The following is a 22,153-nucleotide window of genomic DNA, read 5'->3' as shown; positions in this document are numbered from 1 at the left end:
GTGCGCTGCTCCGCGACGAAAACAAGCTTAAGCAATGGCGACGTCGAACGGTGCACACTCGGTACGTAATCCTACAATTTTTTGTTTATAGCATAGTTTATACGGATTATTCCCAAAAAATATACGTATTTTGGAAATGTTGAGTCGAATTAGTCTAGGAATCGATTAATTTTATAGAAGAAAACCTTTCAAACAGCCGTAGTCCGTAAAGTGCATACGTGCCGGGCTGTGATTGGCAAGGACCCGTACAAAATGGATTCATAAAGAACGGAACGTGTCTACCGTGTTATAGGAGGGTCGACTGTATAATACATATGGATCTGAGTATCTCCATAATTGCAGCAATCAAAATTTATTTTAAAATAACAATCATCTAATGTTTAACTGTCTAAGAGAGAAAAGTAAATTTTTAAATTATAATTATGATGAAGATTTATGATAAAAAATTATTAAACCAACAAATCAACAATAAATTTGTTATAAAACAATACCAAATCTTATTTCTTTATTGCCACAACAAAATTGATTGAAGAAAGAAAAGTCCTTTTTTAATATTTAAAATGGTATACGATCTAAGAAATAAGACCAAATCTGTTAGTATCAAACCATCGATAGAAATCTTTTCATTATTTTTATTAATTTCATGTTTTTATAAGTATTATAAAAGATTTAATACTTGTAAAAATAAGATTATTGGGCTGCAATTTTTCAAATTGCCTACCTATAAATTTCCACTGTTGTCCGCTTGTCTGTCCTTCCTTAATCTTGAGAACGGAGTTAGATAGATGAATATCGAGACTAGATATGGAAAGCTTAGAGAGAAGAGGTCTTGATTAACTATATATGTTATTTCAATTCAAAGATTTTCCCCTGAAAGGAGTTAGATAGATGACCGGCATGACTATTGCTGACAGGAAAAGAATGATGTGCAGGGGAATTTGAGTTGGAGAGCATATATTTTAAATTAAATAAAAGAATTTTTATAATAATTAATTTAGTTATTATATTAAATGTATAGTATTTTTGTTTCAGACAAATAAAAGAAAGTCATCGATGGATGATGCTCCTTCAGATAAACGACAAAAGAAAGGAGATAATGAAATAATTGCAACAACCTCACAGAAAGAAGAAATGGATCATTCACTAGAACATCGATTAATAAACAGAGAGGATGAATCCCTTGAACAATCTCCAAACGAAGAGAGTTATCAAGTGAGAAATTTAAGATTAATGATTACGAATGATTACTTATTGTGACCATGTCATAATTCTGGGCTGCAATTTTTAATCATATTTTAATTTAAAAAATTACGTAACCACTGGTCCAGACCGGAAATTCGTATATAGTTAATCGGGACCTCCGGCCCCTAAGCTTTTCATATCTGGTCTCGATTTTCATCTAACGTTGTTCGCGGGATTAACAGTTAATGACAAACGACTGGGAATCTATAGGTCTGCAATTTAAAAATTGTCCGTCTGTCCGTTCTTAATCTCGAGAACGTGTGATAGATGCGAGTCGAAACCAGATATGAAAAGATTAGGGGCAGGAGGCCCCAACTAACTATATATGATCTTCCAGTCTAGACCGGAAGTCACATGATTTCAATTCAAAATTTTCTCCAGAATGGAGTTACATAGTAGCAGAGTCATGCCGATTATCTATCAGGATCTTATTACAGGAAATTAGTAGTGTCTTGCCCTGTACTTTTGTGTAAGCCTAGAAATTCGACAATGGTGTTTGGAATGTCGAGCATGATTCCACTGACTATCCAAACACCATTGTCAAACTTCTAGGCTTACAGGAAAGCGGCGCTGAACGTCCGACGTACACGTTTTCGCGTTTAAAAACTTCGGCCTCAACCTCGCTAATGAAAATTATACTGCAGTTTTACGAAAGATTTTATAAAAAAATCAAAAATAATTATATAAATATTTTTAAAATAATTATATGATGAAATTAATTTAATTTACCTTTAAACGATTTTTCTATTATATCGTTTAGAAATAATTTTTGTCAGATTTTCATTAATATTAAATGGAGACGAAACATAAATCTAGAGGGCACTCCGGAAGAGGCGAAGCCAGAAGTTTTTAGATTTGAGGTCTCGAATTGTGTAGCGATGTTTTAGTTTTCGGTATAAAATGAAAAAATTATGAAATATTTAAATAAAAAGAATGCTGGAATAAGTAAATATACATCTGCGAAAGGCTTATTCTAGGAAAGAATGGCCGAAGAGCAAGATCCATCCTGTGCACCGGTTTATTTTACTGGAAATGAGGTTTCTCTTTACTTTCTTTTTATTTAATTAAAAAGTTATGAAGTGTATCAATATAATATAAATATTGTAATTAGGTCGGATTGTAGAATCTTTCTAACTAGGATTTTTTCTTTGACCAGGGCTATTGTAAGCTTGTATGAGGCCTGGGGGTAGACCCTTTCACCTTTTAAAGCCTTGTATTGAAGATTTTTTTGTTAGTAAATATAATGCTAATTTTATTGGGGTAGAACTATTATGGGCCCTGGGGGAAATCCTCAGCTTCCCTTCTTGTAGGCTGACTGTGACATTTACAATCCAACCAGGGACACATTTCATTGAAAATGGGGTCTAAAACTGATTGAACTTTGTTGATTTTTTAAAAATTTATTTATTTATTGATCTATAAATTGATGCTATTACAAGGGTAGTTTTTTCAAGCTCCAATGGTCCATAAAAAAAAAGACAAGTATAAATAACGAAATGAATTTATTACCAAAAGTTAGGTACAAACGTGGTTACTTTTTGACATAATCACGTGAAGATTGAGGAATTTGACATATCTGTTATCCGTCCCTTTGTCAAGAATGTTGCCACCAGTGAGTTGAGATTGCCTTAACAATGTTGTTTTAAAGACCGTCATTTGTCTCAAACCTCTGCCCTGTTAGCCACATTTTCAGTATAGGAAAGAGGTGGAAGTCTTCACACATGTCATTGGTGGCAACATTCTATGACAAGGGGATGGAAAAGCTCGTCCACAGATATGACAAATTTCTCAATCTTCACGGTGATTATGTCAAAAAGTAACCATGTTTGTACCTAACTTTTGGTAATAAATTTATTTTGTTATTTACACTTGTCTTTTTTTTTATGGACCATTGGAGCTTAAAAATAAACTGCCTACTTATATTGGGGTGTGAATGAAATTGCTATATTCAAAGATTGATTCTAAGTTAAATATTAAAACTGGGAACAGTCCCTGGAAATTGGGGATGTCTGGTCACACTGATTCTGGATGGCTCTGTTTGTGGCATTTGAAAATTCTATCAAAAGCCATCAGATTTTCTCCTTTGAAAAAAATTTAAAATATGTGAAATAAAAATATTAAAAAATTTTTTTTTAATTTAATATGTAAAAGTGAGTGGATAATATTTTTCATTAATACAAAAAATTTCATAAATTCATTTTGAAATATGACTTAATTCTTGGTTTGCTTGTTCTTAGCACTTTTCTAACAGTAAAAATGTATCTTTATATATTTCTTGTGAATAAAATTATGTTAAATTGCTATTTTAAGTTTATCTGATTTTAATTTAAAATGATCATATAATAGGTAAAAAAAATTATTTATTAAGGGGCTGTACATAATTGTATCATTTATATCATTTTGATATTCTAGAGAATTTGTAATATAGTGAGTTTTTTACCATTTTATTGTAAAATTGAAATGAATTCATTCACTATGAAAAGTGTTTTTTATCTCTCTTGATAAGTTTGTTTTTTTGGCATTTACAAGATGATGGCATTGTATGCTTCATGTAAGAAAGAGAATTTTGGTTTTTGGTAGATAAACTATAGCTTTAAAGTTTTTCCCCTGTTCAAATAAAACTTATTATGAAAAGTTAAATTTTTTAATGTTTTATTATTCAAACATTTTTCTCTTTTATTGAGAGAACTTTCGAATGATTTTATCAATCCTATATTATAAACTGCTGTGAACTTGAGAAGAAGAGGTTTGAATGGGAAAAAGTATTTACACAATGTTACATTCTCAAGTATATATGAATTGAATTCATATATACTTGACACCAAATCATGTGACTTTCAAGTACCAGACTCGTGTTTAAACCTCGTTACTACGTACTGTATTTTCTTGTACTGTACATTCGATTTAGTGTCAATTTCATACATAATATTAGCATACATAATATTCTCAAGTATATATGAATTCAATTCATATATACTTGAGAATATTATGTAAATAAATATTCATACATAAAAATAGTATGCAAAAATATAACTAAATAAATTTCAGTACTTTTCTGTTAATGGGACACCAGCTGATATTTACAGCAATGGGTAAGATTCAAGCTCTGAATAACTTTTGCATCACCCCAGAATGCTTAGAATGTAGTCAGGTGCTTCAATGCTTCTATTGCTCACATCTCAGAGCCCAGGTGGGGGCAGCCCCTACACCCCTTAAATCTATATAACATCATGTATTCCACAAACAGTCAAGTGGGATACTCGAAGCTGGCAGAGTCACAGGGGCTAAATAGTTAAATGCTAGAGTCTTAGCAGAGCGACACAGACAACGGTATTGCGCATCAGATTAAAGTTTTACAACTGGTGTCCTATTAACAGAAAAGAACCTAAATTTCTTTATTTGCCTTTATAAACATCAAAGTAAAGTAAAAAAATGAAGTTTGAAAGTAATAAAAATATTAGCTGTTTCAAATAAAAGTGTGTGTGTAGTTTGTTATATTGAAATAACTTAATTTGTCAATATTCTAAATGCAAAATTGCATGCTTTGAATTTGTCTGTTAAGTCTGACAAATTATAAGATTTTATTAAAATATATTCTAATTCTTGTATCAAGATAAGGGTAAAAAAATTTTATATGTATGAAGTTAGATGATATCTACAATGACACATTTCTCTTTTAAAATTCTCTTTTACGTGTTTGAGGCATATCATAGTTCAATGATGATATATTTTGATAGTACTTAAAAAATTCAAGATGATGGATATTAAGATTGAAAAAAGAAACTTCAAAAATTAATCTTATGAATAGAACAATAAGAGTCATATGGTTATTATCAAAACATTGCCAATATTTCTCCATTCATTCTATATTTAAGTTTCTAAAATTATAAAACTAATGTTTTCTTTTTATGAAAGAAAAAATATACCAGTATAACTTCTGGAGTAAATATAACATTTTCAGTATATTAATATAATATAACAAAGTACAGTGGGTGATCGGTTAACGAACAGATCGGACAACGAACAAATCGGATAACGAACACTTTCGCAAAAGATTTTTATGTTCGGACAACGAACACATGATCGAATAACGAACATCCCACATAACAAACACAAGAAGAAGCGACGTAAAATAACGAATACTGATTGGACTTTCCTTGTCTTCGGGCAACAATTCAAAACTTTTCGGAGTGTGGGAGACATCGACATCGACGCCCAAGCCGGTATATACCGATCGGATAGTATTCCTTTGAACTTTGAAACTCTTCCTTATAATTCCAGCCTTTTATTTTTATGACAAAATAATTCTTTTATATATTCTCGAGACTGTCGGGTAGGCACTCGTTAAGTTTTGCGTCTTTTTTTTTTTTTTTTTTTTTTTTTTTTTTTTTTTTTTTTTTTTTTAAATTTTTTTTTTTTTTTTTTTTTTTTTTTTTTTTTTTTTTTTTTTTTTTTTTTTTTTTTTTTTTTTTTTTTTTTTTTTTTTTTTTTTTTTTTTTTTTTTTTTTTTTTTTTTTTTTTTTTTTTTTTTTTTTTTTTTTTTTTTTTTTTTTTTTTTTTNGTCTTAGAATGGCATCCAAACCAGGTTGAGGCTTGGGGATTTCTACAATTGCAATGCTATTAATTACTTAGGAAAAATCCTGAAGATGAGAGAAAAGCAATCGACATTAGACAGATTCTTTAACCCTTTCAAACGGAAAAAACATGACTAATAAAAATGCAAGATTGTGTATACATGTATTTTTATTATTACATATAAATAAACGTAGAAAGAAAGTATATATTTTTTATTTTGAGGAGTCTCCAGAATGAATTAATTAAATTCCCATTAAAACCTATGGTGAATCGATAATCGGTTAACGAACAATTCGGATAGCGAACAAAGTCTTGGAACGGATTATGTTCGTTAACCGATCACCCACTGTATATATGTTATAATAATATCTAAATAGAAAATTTATTACTTGTTTACACTGACTAAAACAATCAAATTTTTATTTAGCTAATGATTATAAATAATAAAATACAAAAATGATTAGTTTTATAAATTTAATGTAATAAAATTAAAAGAATTAAGATGTGATATTACATCCACAAGTGTAAATTTATTTAATTTTTGAAATTTTAAACTTATATGTCTATAATTTTTTTTAAAAAAATATCAGCAATACGTATTTGATTACTAGTGAAAGATAAATTTTCTACTATTTATTGCCTATCTTTTAATGAAACTAATTCTTGCTGTAATATTTAGGAAAAAAAGAAGTTAAATATTTAAGTTTCAAGATGGATCAATAACATCAGGTTTCAAGATGGTTATAAAAAAATACTATGCTAGAAAGATGTGTTATTATAGATCATCTAATAAATATTCTGTTAAATTTAACTACTCCCTGTAGTTAATAGCAAGAAGTCAGTAACTTTTATTAAAGTACATATATTTAATATATGTATTTTAAATTCATTGTAAAAATTACATATATTTAAAATATATAGAAAATTATCATTTGCTTATAATAAATATTTACAATTAAAAAAAAACTGAATATTTAATAAGAGAGTCAGAGGAATGAAAAATTGAGTATTCTTATATATAATAGTTCAAAACAACAACCAAAAAAAAAAACAAATTGGAGAAACTTCAAAGACATTTTTAACAGTTTATGAATGAGAAATTCAGAATACAGTATTATCTTTTGGGATTCATTTTTAAGAAATATTAACAACCGAAAACAAAAAATCTTGATTAAAAATTATGTAGCTCTTAAAATTTGTGATTTCATAGTGTTTAATGTCCTCTTCATTTTGTTGTAATTGTTTATATTTTTATTGTAATTGTGCCAAGTTCTAAATTTCAATTGAATTGAATAAAATTGATTTTTTCTTATACTTAGTCTTGCTTTTGGTAGTGATCTTCTATTTGTCATTTTGAGACTCTGGAGATTCTTTTAATTTTTAAGGAATATCTATAAAGTAGCTGATTAGGATTCTTTAGTAATTTATATTGAAATATAAATAACATTATTCTTTTTATATACAGTAGTTTAATATTATAGAGAAGAAAGATTAAATAATAAGCTGCCACTGGTGAATAACAGTTTAGAAAAAAGGAGAGAACAAATAAGGCTATTCTGTAAAATATGTATTATCTGCAAAATGTAATTTGATGTATTAACCTATATTACAGAAACACAAACCAAAACCAAATCACCAGCAAAAAATTGTAAATTTAATAAACAAACAAATGTTTTTGATAGCTTTAAGCAATCATCTTTAGCTTACAAATAAAATTTGAAAGAGTGAAGATGTTTGAAGTCTTATAATAATTATTTCATTTAAACAACATTGCTACGTCAACATTGATTGGATGACATTTCCTTATTTTAAAAAATTGATGTTTGAATTTTATGTCTTTTTTTAACTTTGTTTTTAACTTTTTGCTGGGATTTTGATTTGTGTTTCTTTAATATTATCCAGTTTTTTGTGGTGTTCATAATTTGTGTATTTAGCAACTTTGGGTGTGAGAATATCAACTTAATGTATCCAAGTTAATTTGTTACTACTATTAGTCATATATATANATATATAATTATATATACAGTACCTAATTTATATATAATTAATATATAATTATATGTACAGTATCTAATTTATATATAATACTGTACAGACGATAGCAAACTCAATTTACCGCCTAAACTTTCCGTAGCGTGGCGCTGGACGGCGGAAAGTAGTTCGGCTGCTCATCCACTATTGGTCCAGATTCGACCAATCTTGTCGCAACACGAGTCGGCGACGACGTTTTACGAGCCCCTTTATAAGAATACTGCCGCAATTTTTTTGCTACGTTATAGGAATTTCCGTTATAGGAACCCACGTTATAAAGGGGTCGACTGTATGGGAATAAAGTTTGAGTAAGAACATTCCAGAAAGGATAAACGATAGAACAAAGGATGGAATTTATGAAGGAGAGAAAGAGAAAAAGAAAAATATAAAATACGCGAATATTATAGTACTGTATTACAAAACACAAATGGCGCACAGCCACAAATGTAATGAATGACAATCGGATTAAAATATTATACTACTTTCACTATATATGCGTAATAAAATAAACTTGTAAAGGAAAAGTCGGATTCTAGCACAGCAAATTAAAAATATAGAACAAATAATATAATATAACGTATAATTTTATATAGAAAACTATAAAAATATGTTTGTAATTATTCCTTATCTTATTGTTAATAAATAAGTACAAGTAACGTTGTTTTTCTTCACATCACAAACAAAATTTCAAAAAGTTCTGAACATAAAGCATTTCTTTCCTTATTACTTAGCATTGACTTGCAACTGCAAACTTCAAACAAAAACCATTTGTTGGTAGGTCAATGGTTTTTATTAATTTTAGTTCAAAGTGCAGGACCGATTAATAGATACTACCTATTTATTTAATAACTATTAATCGTTTTCAAACAATGAACCACACTTATTATCACATCAAATACTGTCAGAAATACAAAATAATATCACATATGTACGGCGCATGACTGCGTACGATACTTTTATTGGCTTTCTAGCCGTTGATAAATGTGAAAGTAATGTAAACAAACAGAATCGAAAATCCCCAGCTCTGGCTGGCGGGGATTCCCCGCGATAGCAACGCAACACCAGCAAATGTTGCTGGACTAAATAAAAACAAATTTGGTAAGTCAATATATTTATCGTTTTATGACGAGTAAAATTTTTTCGTTGCGTTCTCGGCTTTTTAATTATGTAATGCATAAACCTTCGAGGCGCGAGGCCCCTCGGACTGCGAGGCCGTAGGCGGTGGCCCACGTCGCCTACGCCTTACGCCGCCTCTGTCCTCGGATGAAATTACTAGTTCACTCGGACGGTGAGCCGATTCCCGGACTGTCCGGACGATAGCGCTATCGTAGGCGCGACGCAAATATAGATTAGAATGGTTCAAATTTTTACAAGATATTATTATTATTTATTGTGAAATTTTGCCGCCCCTAAAAAGTGCCGCCCGGGGCGGCCAGCCCCTGCCGCTGAGTTAATCTTCTGAAAAATAATAACGAGGTTGAGGCCGAAGTTTTAAACGCGAAAACGTGTACGTCGGACGTTCAGCGCCGCTTTCCTGTAAGCCTAGAAGTTTGACAATGGTGTTTGGAATGTCGAGCATGATTCCACTGACTATCCAAACACCATTGTCAAACTTCTAGGCTTACAGGAAAGCGGCGCTGAACGTCCGACGTACACGTTTTCGCGTTTAAAAACTTCGGCCTCAACCTCGCTAATGAAAATTATACTGCAGTTTTACGAAAGATTTTATAAAAAAATCAAAAATAATTATATAAATATTTTTAAAATAATTATATGATGAAATTAATTTAATTTACCTTTAAACGATTTTTCTATTATATCGTTTAGAAATAATTTTTGTCAGATTTTCATTAATATTAAATGGAGACGAAACATAACTGTAGAGGGCACTCCGGAAGAGGCGAAGCCAGAAGTTTTTAGATTTGAGGTCTCGAATTGTGTAGCGATGTTTTAGTTTTCGGTATAAAATGAAAAAATTATGAAATATTTAAATAAAAAGAATGCTGGAATAAGTAAATATACATCTGCGAAAGGCTTATTCTAGGAAAGAATGGCCGAAGAGCAAGATCCATCCTGTGCACCGGTTTATTTTACTGGAAATGAGGTTTCTCTTTACTTTCTTTTTATTTAATTAAAAAGTTATGAAGTGTATCAATATAATATAAATATTCTAATTAGGTCGGATTGTAGAATCTTTCTAACTAGGATTTTTTCTTTGACCAGGGCTATTGTAAGCTTGTATGAGGCCTGGGGGTAGACCCTTTCACCTTTTAAAGCCTTGTATTGAAGATTTTTTTGTTAGTAAATATAATGCTAATTTTATTGGGGTAGAACTATTATGGGCCCTGGGGGAAATCCTCAGCTTCCCTTCTTGTAGGCTGACTGTGACATTTACAATCCAACCAGGGACACATTTCATTGAAAATGGGGTCTAAAACTGATTGAACTTTGTTGATTTTTTAAAAATTTATTTATTTATTGATCTATAAATTGATGCTATTACAAGGGTAGTTTTTTCAAGCTCCAATGGTGCATAAAAAAAAAGACAAGTATAAATAACGAAATGAATTTATTACCAAAAGTTAGGTACAAACGTGGTTACTTTTTGACATAATCACGTGAAGATTGAGGAATTTGACATATCTGTTATCCGTCCCTTTGTCAAGAATGTTGCCACCAGTGAGTTGAGATTGCCTTAACAATGTTGTTTTAAAGACCGTCATTTGTCTCAAACCTCTGCCCTGTTAGCCACATTTTCAGTATAGGAAAGAGGTGGAAGTCTTCACACATGTCATTGGTGGCAACATTCTATGACAAGGGGATGGAAAAGCTCGTCCACAGATATGACAAATTTCTCAATCTTCACGGTGATTATGTCAAAAAGTAACCATGTTTGTACCTAACTTTTGGTAATAAATTTATTTTGTTATTTACACTTGTCTTTTTTTTTATGGACCATTGGAGCTTAAAAATAAACTGCCTACTTATATTGGGGTGTGAATGAAATTGCTATATTCAAAGATTGATTCTAAGTTAAATATTAAAACTGGGAACAGTCCCTGGAAATTGGGGATGTCTGGTCACACTGATTCTGGATGGCTCTGTTTGTGGCATTTGAAAATTCTATCAAAAGCCATCAGATTTTCTCCTTTGAAAAAAATTTAAAATATGTGAAATAAAAATATTAAAAAATTTTTTTTTAATTTAATATGTAAAAGTGAGTGGATAATATTTTTCATTAATACAAAAAATTTCATAAATTCATTTTGAAATATGACTTAATTCTTGGTTTGCTTGTTCTTAGCACTTTTCTAACAGTAAAAATGTATCTTTATATATTTCTTGTGAATAAAATTATGTTAAATTGCTATTTTAAGTTTATCTGATTTTAATTTAAAATGATCATATAATAGGTAAAAAAAATTATTTATTAAGGGGCATAATTGTATCATTTATATCATTTTGATATTCTAGAGAATTTGTAATATAGTGAGTTTTTTACCATTTTATTGTAAAATTGAAATGAATTCATTCACTATGAAAAGTGTTTTTTATCTCTCTTGATAAGTTTGTTTTTTTGGCATTTACAAGATGATGGCATTGTATGCTTCATGTAAGAAAGAGAATTTTGGTTTTTGGTAGATAAACTATAGCTTTAAAGTTTTTCCCCTGTTCAAATAAAACTTATTATGAAAAGTTAAATTTTTTAATGTTTTATTATTCAAACATTTTTCTCTTTTATTGAGAGAACTTTCAAATGATTTTATCAATCCTATATTATAAACTGCTGTGAACTTGAGAAGAAGAGGTTTGAATGGGAAAAAGTATTTACACAATGTTACATTCTCAAGTATATATGAATTGAATTCATATATACTTGACACCAAATCATGTGACTTTCAAGTACCAGACTCGTGTTTAAACCTCGTTACTACGTACTGTATTTTCTTGTACTGTACATTCGATTTAGTGTCAATTTCATACATAATATTAGCATACATAATATTCTCAAGTATATATGAATTCAATTCATATATACTTGAGAATATTATGTAAATAAATATTCATACATAAAAATAGTATGCAAAAATATAACTAAATAAATTTCAGTACTTTTCTGTTAATGGGACACCAGCTGATATTTACAGCAATGGGTAAGATTCAAGCTCTGAATAACTTTTGCATCACCCCAGAATGCTTAGAATGTAGTCAGGTGCTTCAATGCTTCTATTGCTCACATCTCAGAGCCCAGGTGGGGGCAGCCCCTACACCCCTTAAATCTATATAACATCATGTATTCCACAAACAGTCAAGTGGGATACTCGAAGCTGGCAGAGTCACAGGGGCTAAATAGTTAAATGCTAGAGTCTTAGCAGAGCGACACAGACAACGGTATTGCGCATCAGATTAAAGTTTTACAACTGGTGTCCTATTAACAGAAAAGAACCTAAATTTCTTTATTTGCCTTTATAAACATCAAAGTAAAGTAAAAAAATGAAGTTTGAAAGTAATAAAAATATTAGCTGTTTCAAATAAAAGTGTGTGTGTAGTTTGTTATATTGAAATAACTTAATTTGTCAATATTCTAAATGCAAAATTGCATGCTTTGAATTTGTCTGTTAAGTCTGACAAATTATAAGATTTTATTAAAATATATTCTAATTCTTGTATCAAGATAAGGGTAAAAAAATTTTATATGTATGAAGTTAGATGATATCTACAATGACACATTTCTCTTTTAAAATTCTCTTTTACGTGTTTGAGGCATATCATAGTTCAATGATGATATATTTTGATAGTACTTAAAAAATTCAAGATGATGGATATTAAGATTGAAAAAAGAAACTTCAAAAATTAATCTTATGAATAGAACAATAAGAGTCATATGGTTATTATCAAAACATTGCCAATATTTCTCCATTCATTCTATATTTAAGTTTCTAAAATTATAAAACTAATGTTTTCTTTTTATGAAAGAAAAAATATACCAGTATAACTTCTGGAGTAAATATAACATTTTCAGTATATTAATATAATATAACAAAGTACAGTGGGTGATCGGTTAACGAACAGATCGGACAACGAACAAATCGGATAACGAACACTTTCGCAAAAGATTTTTATGTTCGGACAACGAACACATGATCGAATAACGAACATCCCACATAACAAACACAAGAAGAAGCGACGTAAAATAACGAATACTGATTGGACTTTCCTTGTCTTCGGGCAACAATTCAAAACTTTTCGGAGTGTGGGAGACATCGACATCGACGCCCAAGCCGGTATATACCGATCGGATAGTATTCCTTTGAACTTTGAAACTCTTCCTTATAATTCCAGCCTTTTATTTTTATGACAAAATAATTCTTTTATATATTCTCGAGACTGTCGGGTAGGCACTCGTTAAGTTTTGCGTCTTTTTTTTTTTTTTTTTTTTTTTTTTTTTTTTTTTTTTTTTTTTTTAAATTTTTTTTTTTTTTTTTTTTTTTTTTTTTTTTTTTTTTTTTTTTTTTTTTTTTTTTTTTTTTTTTTTTTTTTTTTTTTTTTTTTTTTTTTTTTTTTTTTTTTTTTTTTTTTTTTTTTTTTTTTTTTTTTTTTTTTTTTTTTTTTTTTTTTTTTTTTTTTTTTTTTTTTTTTTTTTTTTTTTTTTTTTTTTTTTTTTTTTTTTTTTTTTTTTTTTTTTTTTTTTTTTTTTTTTTTTTTTTTTTTTTTTTTTTTTTTTTTTTTTTTTTTTTTTTTTTTTTTTTTTTTTTTTTTTTTTTTTTTTTTTTTTTTTTTTTTTTTTTTTTTTTTTTTTTTTTTTTTTTTTTTTTTTTTTTTTTTTTTTTTTTTTTTTTTTTTTTTTTTTTTTTTTTTTTTTTTTTTTTTTTTTTTTTTTTTTTTTTTTTTTTTTTTTTTTTTTTTTTTTTTTTTTTTTTTTTTTTTTTTTTTTTTTTTTTTTTTTTTTTTTTTTTTTTTTTTTTTTTTTTTTTTTTTTTTTTTTTTTTTTTTTTTTTTTTTTTTTTTTTTTTTTTTTTTTTTTTTTTTTTTTTTTTTTTTTTTTTTTTTTTTTTTTTTTTTTTTTTTTTTTTTTTTTTTTTTTTTTTTTTTTTTTTTTTTTTTTTTTTTTTTTTTTTTTTTTTTTTTTTTTTTTTTTTTTTTTTTTTTTTTTTTTTTTTTTTTTTTTTTTTTTTTTTTTTTTTTTTTTTTTTTTTTTTTTTTTTTTTTTTTTTTTTTTTTTTTTTTTTTTTTTTTTTTTTTTTTTTTTTTTTTTTTTTTTTTTTTTTTTTTTTTTTTTTTTTTTTTTTTTTTTTTTTTTTTTTTTTTTTTTTTTTTTTTTTTTTTTTTTTTTTTTTTTTTTTTTTTTTTTTTTTTTTTTTTTTTTTTTTTTTTTTTTTTTTTTTTTTTTTTTTTTTTTTTTTTTTTTTTTTTTTTTTTTTTTTTTTTTTTTTTTTTTTTTTTTTTTTTTTTTTTTTTTTTTTTTTTTTTTTTTTTTTTTTTTTTTTTTTTTTTTTTTTTTTTTTTTTTTTTTTTTTTTTTTTTTTTTTTTTTTTTTTTTTTTTTTTTTTTTTTTTTTTTTTTTTTTTTTTTTTTTTTTTTTTTTTTTTTTTTTTTTTTTTTTTTTTTTTTTTTTTTTTTTTTTTTTTTTTTTTTTTTTTTTTTTTTTTTTTTTTTTTTTTTTTTTTTTTTTTTTTTTTTTTTTTTTTTTTTTTTTTTTTTTTTTTTTTTTTTTTTTTTTTTTTTTTTTTTTTTTTTTTTTTTTTTTTTTTTTTTTTTTTTTTTTTTTTTTTTTTTTTTTTTTTTTTTTTTTTTTTTTTTTTTTTTTTTTTTTTTTTTTTTTTTTTTTTTTTTTTTTTTTTTTTTTTTTTTTTTTTTTTTTTTTTTTTTTTTTTTTTTTTTTTTTTTTTTTTTTTTTTTTTTTTTTTTTTTTTTTTTTTTTTTTTTTTTTTTTTTTTTTTTTTTTTTTTTTTTTTTTTTTTTTTTTTTTTTTTTTTTTTTTTTTTTTTTTTTTTTTTTTTTTTTTTTTTTTTTTTTTTTTTTTTTTTTTTTTTTTTTTTTTTTTTTTTTTTTTTTTTTTTTTTTTTTTTTTTTTTTTTTTTTTTTTTTTTTTTTTTTTTTTTTTTTTTTTTTTTTTTTTTTTTTTTTTTTTTTTTTTTTTTTTTTTTTTTTTTTTTTTTTTTTTTTTTTTTTTTTTTTTTTTTTTTTTTTTTTTTTTTTTTTTTTTTTTTTTTTTTTTTTTTTTTTTTTTTTTTTTTTTTTTTTTTTTTTTTTTTTTTTTTTTTTTTTTTTTTTTTTTTTTTTTTTTTTTTTTTTTTTTTTTTTTTTTTTTTTTTTTTTTTTTTTTTTTTTTTTTTTTTTTTTTTTTTTTTTTTTTTTTTTTTTTTTTTTTTTTTTTTTTTTTTTTTTTTTTTTTTTTTTTTTTTTTTTTTTTTTTTTTTTTTTTTTTTTTTTTTTTTTTTTTTTTTTTTTTTTTTTTTTTTTTTTTTTTTTTTTTTTTTTTTTTTTTTTTTTTTTTTTTTTTTTTTTTTTTTTTTTTTTTTTTTTTTTTTTTTTTTTTTTTTTTTTTTTTTTTTTTTTTTTTTTTTTTTTTTTTTTTTTTTTTTTTTTTTTTTTTTTTTTTTTTTTTTTTTTTTTTTTTTTTTTTTTTTTTTTTTTTTTTTTTTTTTTTTTTTTTTTTTTTTTTTTTTTTTTTTTTTTTTTTTTTTTTTTTTTTTTTTTTTTTTTTTTTTTTTTTTTTTTTTTTTTTTTTTTTTTTTTTTTTTTTTTTTTTTTTTTTTTTTTTTTTTTTTTTTTTTTTTTTTTTTTTTTTTTTTTTTTTTTTTTTTTTTTTTTTTTTTTTTTTTTTTTTTTTTTTTTTTTTTTTTTTTTTTTTTTTTTTTTTTTTTTTTTTTTTTTTTTTTTTTTTTTTTTTTTTTTTTTTTTTTTTTTTTTTTTTTTTTTTTTTTTTTTTTTTTTTTTTTTTTTTTTTTTTTTTTTTTTTTTTTTTTTTTTTTTTTTTTTTTTTTTTTTTTTTTTTTTTTTTTTTTTTTTTTTTTTTTTTTTTTTTTTTTTTTTTTTTTTTTTTTTTTTTTTTTTTTTTTTTTTTTTTTTTTTTTTTTTTTTTTTTTTTTTTTTTTTTTTTTTTTTTTTTTTTTTTTTTTTTTTTTTTTTTTTTTTTTTTTTTTTTTTTTTTTTTTTTTTTTTTTTTTTTTTTTTTTTTTTTTTTTTTTTTTTTTTTTTTTTTTTTTTTTTTTTTTTTTTTTTTTTTTTTTTTTTTTTTTTTTTTTTTTTTTTTTTTTTTTTTTTTTTTTTTTTTTTTTTTTTTTTTTTTTTTTTTTTTTTTTTTTTTTTTTTTTTTTTTTTTTTTTTTTTTTTTTTTTTTTTTTTTTTTTTTTTTTTTTTTTTTTTTTTTTTTTTTTTTTTTTTTTTTTTTTTTTTTTTTTTTTTTTTTTTTTTTTTTTTTTTTTTTTTTTTTTTTTTTTTTTTTTTTTTTTTTTTTTTTTTTTTTTTTTTTTTTTTTTTTTTTTTTTTTTTTTTTTTTTTTTTTTTTTTTTTTTTTTTTTTTTTTTTTTTTTTTTTTTTTTTTTTTTTTTTTTTTTTTTTTTTTTTTTTTTTTTTTTTTTTTTTTTTTTTTTTTTTTTTTTTTTTTTTTTTTTTTTTTTTTTTTTTTTTTTTTTTTTTTTTTTTTTTTTTTTTTTTTTTTTTTTTTTTTTTTTTTTTTTTTTTTTTTTTTTTTTTTTTTTTTTTTTTTTTTTTTTTTTTTTTTTTTTTTTTTTTTTTTTTTTTTTTTTTTTTTTTTTTTTTTTTTTTTTTTTTTTTTTTTTTTTTTTTTTTTTTTTTTTTTTTTTTTTTTTTTTTTTTTTTTTTTTTTTTTTTTTTTTTTTTTTTTTTTTTTTTTTTTTTTTTTTTTTTTTTTTTTTTTTTTTTTTTTTTTTTTTTTTTTTTTTTTTTTTTTTTTTTTTTTTTTTTTTTTTTTTTTTTTTTTTTTTTTTTTTTTTTTTTTTTTTTTTTTTTTTTTTTTTTTTTTTTTTTTTTTTTTTTTTTTTTTTTTTTTTTTTTTTTTTTTTTTTTTTTTTTTTTTTTTTTTTTTTTTTTTTTTTTTTTTTTTTTTTTTTTTTTTTTTTTTTTTTTTTTTTTTTTTTTTTTTTTTTTTTTTTTTTTTTTTTTTTTTTTTTTTTTTTTTTTTTTTTTTTTTTTTTTTTTTTTTTTTTTTTTTTTTTTTTTTTTTTTTTTTTTTTTTTTTTTTTTTTTTTTTTTTTTTTTTTTTTTTTTTTTTTTTTTTTTTTTTTTTTTTTTTTTTTTTTTTTTTTTTTTTTTTTTTTTTTTTTTTTTTTTTTTTTTTTTTTTTTTTTTTTTTTTTTTTTTTTTTTTTTTTTTTTTTTTTTTTTTTTTTTTTTTTTTTTTTTTTTTTTTTTTTTTTTTTTTTTTTTTTTTTTTTTTTTTTTTTTTTTTTTTTTTTTTTTTTTTTTTTTTTTTTTTTTTTTTTTTTTTTTTTTTTTTTTTTTTTTTTTTTTTTTTTTTTTTTTTTTTTTTTTTTTTTTTTTTTTTTTTTTTTTTTTTTTTTTTTTTTTTTTTTTTTTTTTTTTTTTTTTTTTTTTTTTTTTTTTTTTTTTTTTTTTTTTTTTTTTTTTTTTTTTTTTTTTTTTTTTTTTTTTTTTTTTTTTTTTTTTTTTTTTTTTTTTTTTTTTTTTTTTTTTTTTTTTTTTTTTTTTTTTTTTTTTTTTTTTTTTTTTTTTTTTTTTTTTTTTTTTTTTTTTTTTTTTTTTTTTTTTTTTTTTTTTTTTTTTTTTTTTTTTTTTTTTTTTTTTTTTTTTTTTTTTTTTTTTTTTTTTTTTTTTTTTTTTTTTTTTTTTTTTTTTTTTTTTTTTTTTTTTTNGGAAAAGTGAAATATAGGGACATACACGTATATATATATATATATATACAGTGGAACCTCAGTATACGACCTTAATCTATTCCTGGTGTTTGGACTTATACCGAATAGGACATATACCAAACCAACCTTTCCCATAAGAAGTAATATAAAAATTATTAATCTGTTCTCATGTAAAAAAAATTGCTGGCTTTAAACACCTTGCTTTCCTGGCTAGTTCCTGCTTGATTTTTCATGAGATCAGCATGTATCTTTTTAGCTTTCTCACAAATAATTACTTCTGATACACTGTCGCCAGCACACTGTTTTTCAGTTATCCAAAGCAAAAGCAATTTCTCAACATGATCTAATGTCTTCAATCTCTGTTTAGAAATTGATTTAACTCCTTTCACAACGTTAGCAAATTTAATAATGTCTTTATTTTTCATGATTGTCGATATCGTCGTTCTCAGAATACAGTATGCAACAGTTAAATCTTGAACACGCATGCCACCTTCATATTTCTCAATCTCTTTTTTCAGTTACATTGTAATTCTAGTCATTTTTTTAGTTTTCTGTTGCTTTTCATTTGCCTTTTTGCAATTCATGATTAATCTATATATATAAAAATGAATGTGTGTGTGTGTGTGTGTCTGTCCGTCTGTCCTTCATGCATTACCACACCATTTATCCGATTACCGTGGAACTTTGGGAAGTTGTTTAATATACTCCCGCAAAGTACATTTATCCTACGATAGATGGCGCGTGTGTATACGAGCACTGTGTGTTTGATTGATTTCAAATTGTGAAGACCATTTCCCCCCTCCAAAAAATATCTCTATATATGCATTTGTTATTTACGATATTTGTAATAATTTTTGTTTAATCACTTTATTTCAACTTTTTTTTTTTGCTAATTACGTATTTGCTCGAACTTTGTTAAAACCTTAACTGTATCCCAAACAACAACTGAAGTTGTAGGAGGAAATTTGCCTATTTTACCGATTTAGGGATCCCTCTTTCCCAAATTTTAATATCAACTCAAAATAATTTAAAAAGACAAATTACGATAAAACGGTTTATTATCCAACTATTAGAAATTTCACAACTAGGGATTGCAATTGCTGGATCCAGCGCATTCTTCAGCCTGCTGGATTGACAAATACTCAATTAACTTTCTAAATAATGGCGCAAAAATCTACGTTGTCGGTGTTTCCGCGTTTCTACGTGTGCTATTGCTTGGCTGCAAGGGCGACGTTGCTGCTCAGTGTGGCACATGCTACACCCCCTCTCTATACCGCACTGCCTGCCCTTTTACCTCTGCTGATCTAATTGCCAGTTGACTTTCCACTCTCACTAAATAAAGTGTCTTCGCGCTAAATAAAATAAGTAACTCCTCTCCTAGTCCTGGTGCATAATTCTAATTTACGGTCGGTTGTGACGTCAATGAATCACGTGACGGAACGATCTCAGTTTATTAATTAAGCCTATGGAGAGCTGCAGTCTCGCGCCTTTTCCACGAAACCTAACCTATAAACTGGCCGTAAAAGCTCTCTGTAGAAGAGATTCGAGTTTGATAACTGCTGACACAACCCTGAAATTTGTCTTAGACAAACTAAAAAGCCAGGACACAATCTTGAGTGCCGCAAAAGAATCAGAGAACGGCGTCTTATCGAGGTCATAGAGATGCTGATTTACATACAGAACCCGAAGAAGTATAATCAAAAAGTTAGAAAGCCCGATTATTCTTTCACAATACCGAAAAAAATGTAATGCGCCAGGAGATGAAAAATATGCTGAATCGAGTAAATACATATGTAATGGAGCCAGCAGCAATGGCTGAGGATACTATGGAAACGGAAAATGATGATCCAGAAAATCTGCATTCATTCCATGAATTTCACATTGGAATAAGAATCGGAGATCCAACTAAAGCGTGAGAAAGAAAACTTCATGAAACAAAAAGAAACTAGTACTGAGAAGGATTATGATAAGTTATTTAAAAAGGAAATGGTTGTTTATGAACGTGATGGAGTCAAAGGTAAAAACTTATCTTTGATTTATGATTATTTGATGACCCTGAAACCAACTAGCATAGAGGCAGAAAGAGCCTTTTCCACAGCGGGATATATATGCAGTTCATTAAGAAGTAGGTTGGGAGACAACACCATTAATACCATTTGTTTCTTGAGCTCCTACTTTTAGAAAGTCAAAAAAATAACAGAAGTGATTGATTTAATTTTATTTAATCCTTTAAAATATTTTATTCAAGACAAGACTAATATTTCATAACTTCTATTCTAATTATATTAAGTAAGAGTTTTAAACTTTTATTCTATAAGTGGTTAGTGGGCTAGGCTAGGCAATTTTATTGTTAAAATTAGTGAGAAACTGAGACTACCTAGTTAGTTAAATAGTTAATTAAATTAATGAGTATCACTATCTTAGATATATGATGATATGAATGCATATGATTCATGATTGTGATAAAAATGACTGACTACTAGACTACTACTAATTACTTACTCACTACTTTACTAACACTAATAATTAAATTACTTATAAATAGCTACGGACTGATATGTAGAGCCTATATAAGAAAACTGGTAAGACTGATAGCCACTTAGCCACTGATTATCCGTCCTTACATTATTATAATAGAGTATATTAATATAAATTAATTAGTAGAATTACCTCTGCTATTATTTAACTTAAAGATTACATTATAGTTATAATCTAACCAAACATTTAAATTATATAACTGTATTGCTGTATGTTAGATCTTTCTATATAATACGTCTCTGTAATCCAAAAAAATATGGTAGACGGATTCACAGCCAAATTTGCTTAGTGTTTTGTAGATTGGTCGTATACTATTTATATCAAAATATATATTTTAACAAAGTGATGTTATGCGGTGGTATTAAACACTTCAAGTGCCCTTTAAGCTTGTACGATAATTCTAAGATGTACAGATGAAAAACAGGTGTTGGTGTTATAGATGTGTTGGTAGCCCATACACAATTNTGAAAATAACTGACTACTAGACTACTACTAATTACTTACTCACTACTTTACTAACACTAATAATTAAATTACTTATAAATAGCTACGGACTGATATGTAGAGCCTATATAAGAAAACTGGTAAGACTGATAGCCACTTAGCCACTGATTATCCGTCCTTACATTATTATAATAGAGTATATTAATATAAATTAATTAGTAGAATTACCTCTGCTATTATTTAACTTAAAGATTACATTATAGTTATAATCTAACCAAACATTTAAATTATATAACTGTATTGCTGTATGTTAGATCTTTCTATATAATACGTCTCTGTAATCCAAAAAAATATGGTAGACGGATTCACAGCCAAATTTGCTTAGTGTTTTGTAGATTGGTCGTATACTATTTATATCAAAATATATATTTTAACAAAGTGATGTTATGCGGTGGTATTAAACACTTCAAGTGCCCTTTAAGCTTGTACGATAATTCTAAGATGTACAGATGAAAAACAGGTGTTGGTGTTATAGATGTGTTGGTAGCCCATACACAATTTTTATTTTTAAGACACTGAAGAGGGGTTGGATGTTTGTACCAACCTGAAATGCATTTGTCATTTTTTTTAAAATAAAAGTGTAGTTCCTAACTGAAAATTTGGCTGTGAGTCTGTCTACCATATTTTTTTGGATTACAGAGACGTATTATATAGAAAGATCAAACATTTAAAGTTAATTATCTCTATCTCAAGTGTTAAACCAAACCAAAGTTAAGTTTACTACCTAAATCCAGCTGGATTGAAAACACTGCTGGATTGCAATCCCTATTCACAACATGCCAAGGAAGAGAGGAAGGAGCAATTAAATAATCAAAATTGTAAAGGATTTAAAAATATATATAAAAATGGGGAATATTGCACTTCTAACAATCTCTGTGAGTATGTGGGCTAAATTTAAAGAATCTGTGTTTCTCACATGTACAACTGTATGTGGCCAGCTCACGCGTCGGAAAATCTTTTGATTTATTCGTGTACGCACCAGACGGAAAAACAAAAAATATCCTGTATCCACAAGCACTCCAATAAATAAATAGAATTGAAACGACATGTGAGTAGCAGGGGGTCACTGGGTCGAACCCTAATGACCGCTTAATCTGCACGGGCCTAATAGACCCGCTCTCAGTTGTCGGATGGCTTGTTTTGTCGGATGACACCAATATGTGCAAACCGAGGGGATAGAACAAGAGTTTCTCCCACTTACCGGCGCGCTGTCAGAGAGTGGCTATAGGAGGGCAAAAGGAGTGGGAGGCGTAACGAAGTCATGATGAGATGTCGATAGTACTTATCAAGAGTCATTAAATTAGGAATAACATATTTAATATAAACTTAAATATAAATACAAATACATTAAGACTACACATTAATCCTAAACAACATGAAAGCGATAATCATAATAAGTTCCGAGTCGCGACAATATCGAACAAC

At 24.8% G+C, this 22,153-nt stretch overlaps 1 protein-coding gene across 1 annotated transcript in view; it reads left to right on the top strand.

Moving 5' to 3' along the window:
- The first annotated feature begins 9,721 nt into the window (after positions 1-9,721).
- The window catches only part of LOC111642216 (palmitoyltransferase ZDHHC17-like), a 70,491-nt gene continuing 58,059 nt past the window's right edge, over positions 9,722-22,153 (top strand). The window contains exon 1 of the mRNA XM_023388513.1: positions 9,722-9,952. Coding sequence (XP_023244281.1) covers positions 9,899-9,952 — 54 coding nt within the window. The 5' untranslated portion in view covers positions 9,722-9,898. The remainder of the gene's footprint in view (positions 9,953-22,153) is intronic.

Source organism: Centruroides sculpturatus, unplaced genomic scaffold (assembly GCF_000671375.1).
Source record: "Centruroides sculpturatus isolate CEXI.00-Female unplaced genomic scaffold, Cexi_2.0 scaffold457, whole genome shotgun sequence".
NCBI lineage: Eukaryota > Metazoa > Arthropoda > Arachnida > Scorpiones > Buthidae > Centruroides > Centruroides sculpturatus.
This window is presented reverse-complemented; position numbering and strand designations above follow the sequence as displayed.